Genomic DNA, 12,342 nt, shown 5'->3' with positions numbered 1-12,342 from the left:
TTATCTCAATCAAGTGTGTGTGTGTGTGTGTGTGTGTGTGTGTGTGTGTGTCCAACTAGAAACCATAAAATGACTCTAATTGCAAGTAAAAGAAGTTTTACATTCTGTTTCTTTTTTATTTATTTAAAGATTTATTTATTTATTATATGAGCACACTGTAGTTGTTTTCAGACACACCAGAAGAGGGCGTCAGACTCACTATTACGGATAGTTGTGAGTCACCATGAGGTTGCTGGGAATTGAACTCAGGACCTCTGGAAGAGCGGTCTGTGCTCTTAACCACTGAGCCACCTCTTCATCCCTTGCATTCCGTTTCTTAAAGAGAAGTCAGGTAGACAAAGTACAAAACCTGCTTTGTTGTACAGCTCGGGACAATTCCATTTGTTCAATGAGATGGAACAGGGAAGAAAACCTGGAGCCAAGAATCTTGGTCAAGTGCACTAGACCACAGTAAATATTCTGGAGCATTCAGTTTTGCTACGTTTTCCTTGTTTTGTTTGTTTGTTTAGTTTGATCTTCTGCATAGACATCTTGCCTGGCTGTAGGCGTTAATTCACTTGGGGGAAAACATTTAAAATTCGTTGAATGGCTGTAATGACACATGTTGAATTATGATCGCCATTTCAGTAGTCTCCTAGGTTTCCGTTAATGATTTCTTTATTTATTTGAAATTCTCTGTATGTGTGTGGAAAGGGCACTGAGCCATGGCACACAGGGAAGATCAGAGTGACTTTGAAGTTCTTTCTTCACACACGTTTCTTTATATGGGGATGAGACTCAGGTCTACAGGCTCATGTTTGGCAAGCACCTTACACTGAGCCATCTTACTGGCCCAAATTTTAGACATGAAACACAGCCAGTATTCAGAAACAAAAAGATTCCGAGGTGAGGGGAGTGGATAACCTGAAAGCCATGAAAATTATTAGAATAATAAATGAACTCCATAAGTGTTAAGATTAAATCAACCTGTGTAAGAGAGTCCCAGAGTGAGGTCCGAGATCCAAAGGCATTGTGAGCATTGTGAGCAAGCTTGGAGTCCTCGCTGACAGTGCTGTGAATGAGACACCCATTAGCGTCTCCTGTTTCTCCTCTGTCCAAGGGGAGACTAGCTAATCACCTTTAAAACTGCTTCCAGCCCTACCCTGTAGCTCTGGCCATCTTGGACTCACTCTGACCAGGCTGGCCTCAAACTCACGGAGATCCACCTGCCTTGCCTCCCAAGTGCTGGGATTAGAGGTACACGTTCCCATATCCGGAATATATATGCCCACTTTTTATGTGCTGGGGAGCATCTTCTTCTGCTCAGCCCTTAGACATTGTCAGGGTAGGATAGGTCACTGCTTCCACGGGTGTGTGGCTCAGAGCAGCCTGTCTCTTAACATGTGTTTCTTGGTGGCCTTAGGTTTAAGAATGAGTCATTTGATACAGTAACGTTGTTTTGCTTTTTGAGAGTCTCATCTAGCCCTGGGTGGCCTCAAAGTTACTATGTAGCAGTGATGTCCTTGAACTTCTGATCATCCTTCCCGTCTCTTGTTTCCAAAAGGCTGGGATTACAGATGTGCATATTACACCTGACCAATTTAATACAGTTGTAATCAGTTTAAAATCTGATGACAAATATGCCATAAATTCAGAAAATGCATACTAGGGAGGGCTGGATTTTTCAATGATACAAGCCAAGAGTAGTTTATTTTTGTGTTCAGTCAGTCTTAGCAGGGCAGTTTTTTGAAATTTGGTTTCTCTTGAGACCTTTTCTTTTTCTTTTCAAAAAAGCCTACCCACATAGTCTTGCTGCAAGCATTGGGGGTAGACCTGCTGGATAGGAAAGAGTCAGCTAGTCGACTTTGTTCCCTGTCTCTAAAAAAGGGCAATGTCACAAGCCCATTGGACACAGATTTCAGGCAAGCAGATGAGTGCTTGATCCCAGATTCCGCTCGGTGTTTATCTCTTTGGCGACTTTGCTCACGGGCTCATGCCTAGCCTGTAAGGCTCCCACGAGAATCCAAAGATGGCTGAAGGACTGTAACTGAGCCTTGTCCTGTTTGTTCTTCCTACCGAGTTGGTAGAACTGTTCAAACTAACAAAAGATAACAGGAATTCGGTTTGTCAATAAGCAACCAGGAGAGCACAGCTCTCAGCAAATTGAGTAGAGAAAGAACTGTGCGAGCCAAAAAAAAAAAAAAAAAAAAAAAAAAAGATCATGAATGTTTAACTTCTCCGTGGTCACCGTTATTGGAAACCACTCGTTCTGACCTTATTTTCAACTGATTTTGAAAGAGTGTCATCCTACAAGTGAAGATCCCACACTGGGAATTGCTACTAGAAGTTTAAAAGGTCCATGGGGGTGGGGTTGGGATCCTAAAGAGTAACCAGCAGCAAAAGGATTATAAAACACATTTCAAATTAAATAGCATACATGAGGGCTAGCCTTTAGCTCATGTGGTAGTGTAGAGGGTAGTGGAAGAGCTGGACTTTAACTGACCTAGAAAACACATGAGGGTTTCCTTCTTTCTTTCTTTTCTTTTTACTTTTCCTTTCCTACACAGAAATGCTCTAAATCCCCTTCGTCATTTAGGGCAGTCCCTGGAAGGTGGGCTGTGTCATTATTTTAGGGACCTGGAGAGCTGAGAGCTCGGAGGTTCAGAGTTCATAGTCTTCATGTCTTTAACTCTCATCTCTCCCGTTAGGCAGCTCACTCGCCGAACCAGGAGGTCCCACGCCTCTGTCCTCTGCTGGCACCCCTACTCGTAGACTCTCATGTAGGCATTTTAAGAATGAAATTTAAATGAAAAGTAAAAGAGTTTCAGACCTGCTCTGAAAGGCTGAGAAAGGAAACGTCTGTAGCTCTGATTTGCTTGCGTTGACTGTTGCGGCCATCTTTGTCTCCCTCCCTTTCCCATCTTCTTCCACCATCCTGTGAACACAGGGTGTGATGAATGGGCCGACAGTAAAAGCCACTCGTATTCTCTTAATAGACTCATCCAGGAGATTTAATCATCACAAGTTTTCCCGACTCAGCAAATAAGATGTGTGTGAAATGTCTCTCTACCTGAGAGTTCAGTACTTAACAACCTTATGTAGATTCTCACCAATAACGTAAGGACGGATGTCTGTTTTTACTGATTTATATTTTTTATGTAAACTTTTACATACAATTTCTATATATATATATAATATATATATAAAATTATATTTTCTATAATCCTTATATCTAAATAGTGTTCACAAAAATCTTTTTTATTGTGTTTGTATTTGTGAGGTTCTTTATCTATGGAAGGAGCGGTTCCAGGGACTATGCAAATGACTTGTGTTAATTGACCAAACAATCAACCTGTGTGGGACATCCCTTAGGATGTAAAGCTGAGAATCGTGCCCATTTCACCTTGTAGCATTAAATGCTTTTTTCTTTTTCCAAGGAAAAGAACTGAATCTGTCCTAAATTTTGTTACTAACAGTCATATCAAGATCTGAAAGTACTGAATTTTCAATATATGCTTCCAAATGTCATTTCACTTGCTTTAAAAAATGTTTTTGAACAATTTGACCCACAGTGGTTTTCAGAGTATATGTTTTTCCCCCCAAAGGAGAGAAGGTTTAGTCTGATGGGGAAATGAACCTTGGGTTTTAATTATTACCTTTGTCTGTTTGTCCAGGATTCAGCCCCATTTAGAATCAGCCCCATTTAGGCCTTGGGCATTGCTTCCTTCTGAGCAGATTCCTCAGTGCTGGAAACCTCCAGGACTCACAGTTTGTCTTAGAAGAGCCTGAATGTAGTTAGTACATGAGGTCTGCGTGGAAATTTCACAGTTGTCTCAGGTTTTACTTTGAAAGCCAGAGAAGAAAGCAAGCTATGAGACACGGGAGTGGTTTCTGCCTTATTTACTAGAAAAAGAATTCTAATTGCATTTCTTATGAGAAGGGCAATAATTACCAGGTATCATCTCCTCCTCCTTCTGTCAATATATAGAAGGTTTAACTGGACTCAATCATTTTTATTATGCCCCTATTTCCTGAGAAGCAAAAAAAAGTCTTTTAAGGATGGACATCCCTGTTTATTTAACAAAGCTTTAAAAATTCACAAGCTAACGAAATGGCATGTTTTCATCTTCAGGCACAACTGGACCTGTTCAAGTAATTATCACGGAGACCCCCAGCCAGCCCAATTCCCACCCCATCCAGTGGAATGCCCCGGAGCCTTCACACATCACCAAGTACATTCTCAGATGGAGACCTGTGAGTATTAGCTCAGCAGCTTTGGACTCTGACCCCCTGACCTTACTGGATTAGGAAGTGCTGTCCTGTGGGTTAGCTTCTGCTTTTGAGTCAACAGATCTGATTCCATGTCAGATAGCATTTATATTTTAGGTGGGTTGGTTGGTTTTGTTTTTTTGTTTTGTTTTGTTTTGACATGTAGAGGAAATTAAATTAGGCCTTTGCCTTAGGAAGATCTTAGAAGCCATAATGCTTACAACTATTCTCATCCAACGTGGAAAGAAATTGAACTTTTAGTATGCTTTGCAATGCCATTAAAATTATAATAGCATTTTCAAGTTATTTCCATAATTTAAAAGCAGCTAGACGGACATTATTCTTTTGACTTAACTCAGCTGTCCTTTCTTCCTCTCAAGTTTAGACAGAAGGGAATGAGTGGGGAAGAGAGTATAGTTGGTTTCTGAAAGGAACCAAACCCTAGTGTTCTCTAACCATCCAGATGCTGAAACCATGGCAAAGGGGCTGCTATATTAGACTATTAAACTTTGTCTTGTCCCTTCTCAGACCTGTCCTCTTCTATCTTCAAAGTTCATGACATAATTTGAAAACCACTATTTCAGAAAGGAGAAAAATGTACTTTTTAAAATCAAATCTACCCAACTGGACTTATTACTAAATCCAAGACTACAAGAACCTGTTGACTTAGGGCGTTAACTCACACTTAAACTCTTTGGGGAACTCCGTTCTGTTTCGGTCTCTCTTTCGTCAGTACTGCCATGTTGTCCGAAGTCCTGAGTAGTCAGCTACCAACTTAATTAACATCTGGCGATGTCAACCATCGGTGATGTCTTCTCCCTTCAGTAGATTCTGTCTCACCTCATCTTTTCATTTTATCACCGTTTTTCACTGACTTTGAACTTAAGGAAGTGTTTTTGCAAAGCCACTACGAATGGGACATTTACAGATAGGTACTTGAAATACACATTGAATCGAGGCATCTTCACATCTGATTAAATTCTTCACATTCATTTTGGCTTTGGTTTTGTTGTGTTCGTTTTGAGATGATGTCTCATTAGGCCAAAACTGGCTTCATATTCTTAGATATCTGAAGTTGATCTGCTTTGTGCTTCACAAGCACAGTTCATCTCCCCCTTGGTATGTGAGGCTAGGGAATGAATTTAGGCCTTTGGTCCCATTTGGCAAGAGCTCTTCAACCGAGCCACACCCACGGTTCTTTTATATTTTAAAAATAATCTCAGTTGTTTTGTTTTTCTAAATGTAGGCCATCTGAGAGTTTATATTCTCATCTTCTTCTGATGGTCAAGACATCTTAAATCATATAACAATATTGCTAATTTTTAAGCTAACATGATGGCTAACTTCAATTTTTTTTTCAGCATATTTGAGCTAAAACTGAAGTTTAAAGAGCACTTGCTTGGATCACTCTCATTTATCTCAAATATAAACTGACCGTAGAACATTTGAAGTATGTACAAACTTGGTTAGATAACAGTTTAAGAAAATCACTGGGCATTAAACATGTATTTGATATTTAAACCGCTTTAGAATATTTACACTTAAAAGGATGTCTTGTTTGAAGTCTGGGTGTTTCTTTTCCACACAATCTATTGCAATGAGTTTTGCGGCCCATGACATATTAATGAAGTTGGACAGGATATAAAAATGTAAACTGGAGGGAAAAGATTAAACAAACCGAAATATATTCTTCTGCAGTCTTTCCCAAAGTTGGCCAACCACTCTTGATGGGTTGTTCATTTCCAAGGATGAGTCACACTACCAGACAAGTTGAACCTTGTTTGTGATGGCCCCAGGATCTGAGTCAAGGCAATATTATGCTTTCCAGTGTCTTGCAGGCAAGAAACTTGAAATGTATCCCACCAAGTTGAAAGATAAAATCTGAAGCCTTTTCTCACTTCAGAGAGAAACGTGTCTCTGTTTACCAGAAAAGTTGAGAGGCAGAATTGGGGATGCTGGTATTAAATTATTCAAAATGTGGCCATAGGGAAGGTACTTAGCACCTCAGCTGCGTAACTTTGGGAACATTAACTGTTTCTCCGCCTACAATATGCCAACAGTGTTGCTGTGCACTTCCGGCAGGAAGATGGAGATTAGGGGATGAAACAAGCAAAACAGCCCTGAGTACTTGATAAACTACTCGGATTAGTAATTAATTAAAACCAACAAGCAGTAGAGGCCCCGTTCTGAACCAGGTTTTCCACCATTTTTCTTCCAAAATGGAGCCTTAAGAGAATCTGATTCTCAATTCTTTGAAGATTACTAAACACCTCGTTTTCCTTTTACATTTTTAGAAAACCTCTGTGGGTCGCTGGAAGGAAGCTACCATTCCAGGCCACCTTAACTCCTATACCATCAAAGGCCTGACCCCGGGTGTGATCTATGAGGGACAACTCATCAGCATACAACAGTACGGGCACCAAGAAGTGACACGCTTTGACTTCACCACCAGCGCCAGCACACCCGTGACCAGTACGTATCCAGCAGCACTTTTGGGGCTGTTCCTGCATTGCTCAGACGTGGGTTTCCCAGAGAAGATTCTGTCCTTCGCTGCTTCTTTTCGTGAATGGCACCTGCATCTTTCCTTTACCGTCCTCTGCATACCGAGAGCCTGAGTCTTCCAGACATTCAACGGCTCTCGTTCCCTCCCCTTTCTCTAGGCAACACTGTGACCGGAGAGACTGCGCCCTTTTCTCCCGTTGTGGCCACTTCCGAATCTGTAACTGAAATCACAGCCAGCAGCTTTGTGGTCTCGTGGGTCTCAGCTTCCGACACCGTGTCGGGATTCCGGGTGGAGTATGAGCTAAGCGAAGAGGGAGATGAGCCTCAGTACCTTGGTGAGAAGCATGTGTGGCTGCTCTGCGTGGGTTAATAGATGCTTGTGAGAATTTGGGTTCTGGAATTCCTCCACAGTTCCAGGCTGAAGACACTCCCTTCCATCAAAGCTAAGGGAGGGTCGAATCCTGTCTGACCCGGTTGGGATTCCCCGAGCCCCTTTCTGGTCTCTGGTGTTGTATGAGGCCTGTGGCTGACAATGTTATTCTTTGGGGGTTCATAGTTACCTTCTTGTGTACTTTTAAAATAGCCCAGTGATTAAGGGTCTTTAAAAATGTTTGCTGATGCTAGCGAGGCGGCTCAGTGAGTAAAGGCTCCTAAGCCTTACAATCCAAGTTCAAAACCCGGGTGGAAGGAGATGAGAAGTTGTTTGGCCTCCTCTGACCACCCCCCAACATGTGTACCCTTTCAAATAAATGTAATAATGAAAGGACACTGCACATACTTGTGTGAACAGGACCCAGATCATAAAAATGAATATCCTTCCAACCCCTACTCTGTCATCCTTCACCATGGTTTCTACTCTGATTTCTAATGACAGTTTAAAAAAAAAATCAGAGGAAGGTTATTAAAAATTATACATCTTCAGGGGGAAAGTGGAAAATGAAAGGATTTACATTGGAAATTGCAAGCTATTCACTAGAACATTCCTCCTAGACTTTCTCGCCCTATGAATACGGTGTTCTTTGCAAACATGGAAGATTGGTTTGCTCCGGACACTAACCTTCCCCCTGTACTTCACAGATCTCCCAAGCACAGCCACTTCTGTGAACATCCCTGACCTGCTCCCAGGCAGAAAGTACATTGTCAATGTCTATCAGATATCTGAAGAGGGAAAGCAAAGCTTGATCCTGTCTACATCACAGACTACAGGTATGTGTGCACCAAACCATGTTGAAAGAAACTTTTGGTGTGGGGTATGGTGGGTGATAGGACACACATACATTGTATCATAAATGACACACACACACTATATCATACATGCCACACACACACACACACACACACACACACACACACACTGTATCATACATCTGACACACACATACATTGTACCTACATAAGGCTTTGGGATGCTGAGGTTAGAGTTCTAGGCTAGTGTGGATTAAGGAACACTGTTTTAGAAAACAAATCTTTAAAGACTCTTATAAAGCATGGACAACACTGACCGACTTCATTTCTTTTTCTTTTAGCACCTGATGCTCCTCCAGACCCTACTGTGGACCAGGTTGATGACACTTCCATTGTGGTCCGATGGAGTAGACCCCAGGCACCTATCACAGGTCATCTCTGGCTTCTATGTTTTGATATATAGATGTGGAAAGAGAAAAATTCTGACTACACTGGTATCACCTTAAATCTCCTATTTGTGTGTGTGTGTGTGTGTGTGTGTGTGTGTGTGTGTGTGTGTGTGTGTGAACTCTTCCAGGGCTTCTTCATCTTTGAATTATTTCCTTCAAGTCTGCTTACACACCCCCATCCCTGATAAATGCTTATGCAGCCTATGAAGCCAGCCCTGTGGTCCACTGCAGCAGGCATTGCAAGGCTGCAGGGGTGGATTATTTCTGCAGACCTGCTGCTCGCTGCTCAAGAGGTAGCGGAGTTGCCACTCAAGCTTCATGAGTGGAGTTCCCAAAGGTGCTGATAGTGCTCAGGCCAGCTCCTCAGCTCCCAGAAGAAGAGAAAGCAGCTTTCTATGATTAACTTACTTCATGGTTTCACTTACTGACATTTATTAAGGGCCTTTGTGTTTCAGGATGCTATTTTCTTATTAAAGGATTTCTATCTCTGTTCTTATCTCTGTGCCACCCAGACATTATCAGAGGCAATGGTAACACTGAAAGGCCCAGAAAGAGTCTTGCTGATTCTTAACAGTCAAACAAGATGCAGAGGTCATTAGAAAGGAGAGTTATCATTTGTCTAGCCTCTGCTTCAGACGACCATGTGTCTAAACACTTTTCCTTCAAAACCTGCAGGGTACAGAATTGTCTATTCACCTTCAGTAGAAGGCAGTAGCACAGAACTCAACCTTCCCGAGACGGCCAACTCTGTCACCCTCAGTGACCTGCAGCCCGGTGTTCAGTACAACATCACTATCTATGCTGTGGAAGAAAACCAGGAGAGCACACCCGTTTTCATCCAGCAGGAGACTACTGGCATCCCACGATCTGGTAACTTGAAAACAACCCATGCCCTGTGTCTGATCTCTTAGGACTAGACCAGTGAGCAGCTCTAGCCTTCCAGGGGAAGATAAAGCCTACATGGGTTGACTCTAGTCGTTCCTGTAGCCTCCAGGGAGGACTGAGGTAGAAATTACATAAATGACAGGTCCCTGAGAGTGAGCTGTTTTGGTCTTTCTATGTTCCCATCACCCAAACCAATAACATTCATGCCATAATTTATAACCATAATTTTGCTACTGTTGTGAATCATAATGTAAATATCTGTGTTTCTGATGACCCCTCTGAAAGGGTCACTTGACCCCTAAAGGAGTCAAAACTCACAGGATGAGAACTATTAACTTAACTGCTAAAATGTCAGCACTGAGAAGGAACTTATCAAAGATGGCTATTGGGTTTTCTGGTTAAAACCTCAACATCTCATCCTTCTTTTTTCTGGAATGTTAAGAATTACTTAATATGTTCTCTTAAGTCCCATCAAATGAGTCCCATCAATTAAACAGATACCACAGTTTTTTTGTAAAGTGAAAGAATGTATTTTGGGGTATTATTTTAACTTCTTGGTTTTATCTTTATAAATCAATGCCTATCTATAGATACTAAATAAAGATTACAGTATCAGTTTGACTAACCTTGAATATCTACACACACACACACACACACACACACACACACACACACACACACACATATCTATTTTTTGATTAAGAGGCAAAACTCAGTATTGGCCTAGAATGAGTGGGTCTTAGAAATGCCAGAATTGTTCAGGGAGCTAACCTTCAGCATCAACCTTCCCGTGGGATTTGTGAATGACTCATTTTTCTTATCTGCTAGATGATGTTCCCCCACCAAAGGACCTGCAGTTTGTGGAAGTGACGGACGTGAAAGTTACCATCATGTGGACACCTCCTGATCGGACGGTGACTGGATACCGTGTGGATGTCCTGCCTGTCCACCTGCCTGGGGAACACGGGCAGAGGCTGCCTGTCAATAGGAACACCTTTGCTGAGATCACCGGGCTGTCTCCTGGGGTCCTGTACCTCTTTAAAGTCTATGCTGTGCATCAGGGCAGAGAAAGCAGTCCTCTGACAGCACAACAGGCTACCAGTAAGTCCTGCGCCTGCCTCCAAGCTCTGTACCCTTAGCTCAACCAGGTTCCCGGCTTAGCAGCAAGGAAACACCCACTTGACTAGAATGTTGGAGGCGGAGCAAAACTAGGGTTCTGAGAATGCTAACTCTAAAGTACATGCTTCTAACATGCATGTCATTTCTAACATGCCCACCACTGGAATGTATGAAGCAGAGCAGTTAAGAGAGTTTCCTTTGCCAACAGACATGGAGATGCAATTTCGGTGTTTCTGTCTTCTTCTTCCCCTCCCTCCTTTTTCCTTCCTTCCTCCCTCTCTTCTCTTCCTCCTTCCTTCCTTCCCTTCCTTTTTTTTTCTTCCCTTCTTTGAGCTGGGAATCAAAAGCACTGTACCACTATAAGGGCATTTTTTAAAGATTTATTCATTTTATTTATATGTGAGTACACTGTAGTTGTCTTCAGACCCTTCAGAAGAGAGCATCTTATTACAGATGGTTGTGAGCCACCATGTGGTTGCTGGGAATTAAACTCAGGACCTCTGGAAGAGCAGTCAGTGCCCTTAACCACTGAGCCATCTCTCTAGGCCTTAAGGGCATTTTTAAGAAAAATATCTGTAGTTAGACATATTTATATAGCAAGGTTAGGGTGTATTCTCTTAATACTTTTATAGTAGAATTTGAGACTAGCAGTTGCCAGGCAGCAGGGCATGTAACTCACTCAGTGGAAGAATGTATACCTGGCCTGTGTGAGGCCCTGTGTTCTTTCTCTAGCACCACATAGTGAGTTAATAACTTAATAAATAATAAACATTATTAAACATTTAGTGACACTGGACAGCAAGGTATCTATTCAGTTCTTTATCAGCAGAACCTGATTGGCTCTTAAGTCATTGGCAGAAATATGCAAAGGAAAATGTCACTTCTGTTGGACATGGGAAGAAACCTGGTCTTCCCTGAGGAAGGGACAGTGGTTTGGATTCCAAAGTTCATGCTCTCTATTGGACCATCTCTGGAAGGTTCTTTTGATCAAAGATGTTTTCACTTCCTATGGGAAACCCAGTTATCATCCTTAGAAAGAAAGTGGTAATCTATGTGATTCTTTCTGATACCCCATGGGACTGGAGTTCTAAGGATCTGTTTTAATTATTATAATTAGATCCATGTGAGGTAGCTTTTATTTCCTTAGCAAAGGACAAGTCAGTCAACTAGCACATGTGTTAACATATTGTCTGCAGTACCTACCAAGCTTTTCTTGCCCTAGGTCTGATGGATTAACCTCCTCCCTTAACCTTTTTGGCCCAAAGCAAATTGTGGGGTTTGTGAAATGTTTGTTTTGCTTTAGGAAAAACAAAAACCAATACTATCATTACAATGTAACTATAATTTCCAAGGGTGGTGGGTAAATCTCTGCTGGGAAAATTAGTCTTTCCAAAAGATGACAGACAAGGGGAAAAGGTCAATGAATTCTCATAACTGACAAAGTTTTGGCAAAATTCTACATCATCCCCAGACTCCCAAAGTCTCACAGTTTCCAGGGATTTCCTCCGACTTGAGTTCCAACCTTGAGGAATGAAAGCTAATCAAGCCTAAGGATCTCAGCATGGTTTCCTGACACTTGTCCATCTTACTCTTTCCAGAACTCGACGCTCCCACTAACCTCCAGTTTGTCAACGAAACCGACAGAACAGTTTTGGTAACTTGGACTCCACCTCGAGCCCGGATAGCAGGCTACCGACTGACCGTGGGCCTGACCCGAGGGGGCCAGCCGAAGCAGTACAATGTGGGACCCTCGGCCTCCAAGTATCCCCTGAGAAATCTTCAGCCTGGCTCTGAGTACACTGTGACTTTGCAGGCTGTGAAGGGCAACCAGCAGAGTCCCAAAGCCACCGGAGTCTTTACCACCCGTAAGCTAAAGTTTAAATGCCTTTCTACAGTGAAACTACATGTTCTCAGTTATTCTACTGAATAGCAGCCTGTCCTGTCTAAGACCCAC

General features: G+C 42.2%; 1 protein-coding gene across 6 annotated transcripts in view; it reads left to right on the top strand.

Moving 5' to 3' along the window:
* The window catches only part of FN1 (fibronectin 1), a 62,090-nt gene that overhangs the window by 15,682 nt on the left and 34,066 nt on the right, over positions 1-12,342 (top strand). For all 6 annotated transcript variants that reach the window (XM_080933191.1, XM_080933189.1, XM_080933188.1 and 3 more), the window contains exons 13-20: positions 4,112-4,233; positions 6,543-6,720; positions 6,909-7,085; positions 7,828-7,956; positions 8,277-8,366; positions 9,060-9,254; positions 10,098-10,370; positions 11,987-12,253. In XM_080933191.1, coding sequence (XP_080789317.1) covers positions 4,112-4,233; positions 6,543-6,720; positions 6,909-7,085; positions 7,828-7,956; positions 8,277-8,366; positions 9,060-9,254; positions 10,098-10,370; positions 11,987-12,253 — 1,431 coding nt within the window. The remainder of the gene's footprint in view (positions 1-4,111; positions 4,234-6,542; positions 6,721-6,908; positions 7,086-7,827; positions 7,957-8,276; positions 8,367-9,059; positions 9,255-10,097; positions 10,371-11,986; positions 12,254-12,342) is intronic.

Source organism: Micromys minutus (assembly GCF_963924665.1).
Source record: "Micromys minutus genome assembly, chromosome: 19".
NCBI classification, from domain to species: domain Eukaryota; kingdom Metazoa; phylum Chordata; class Mammalia; order Rodentia; family Muridae; genus Micromys; species Micromys minutus.
This window is presented reverse-complemented; position numbering and strand designations above follow the sequence as displayed.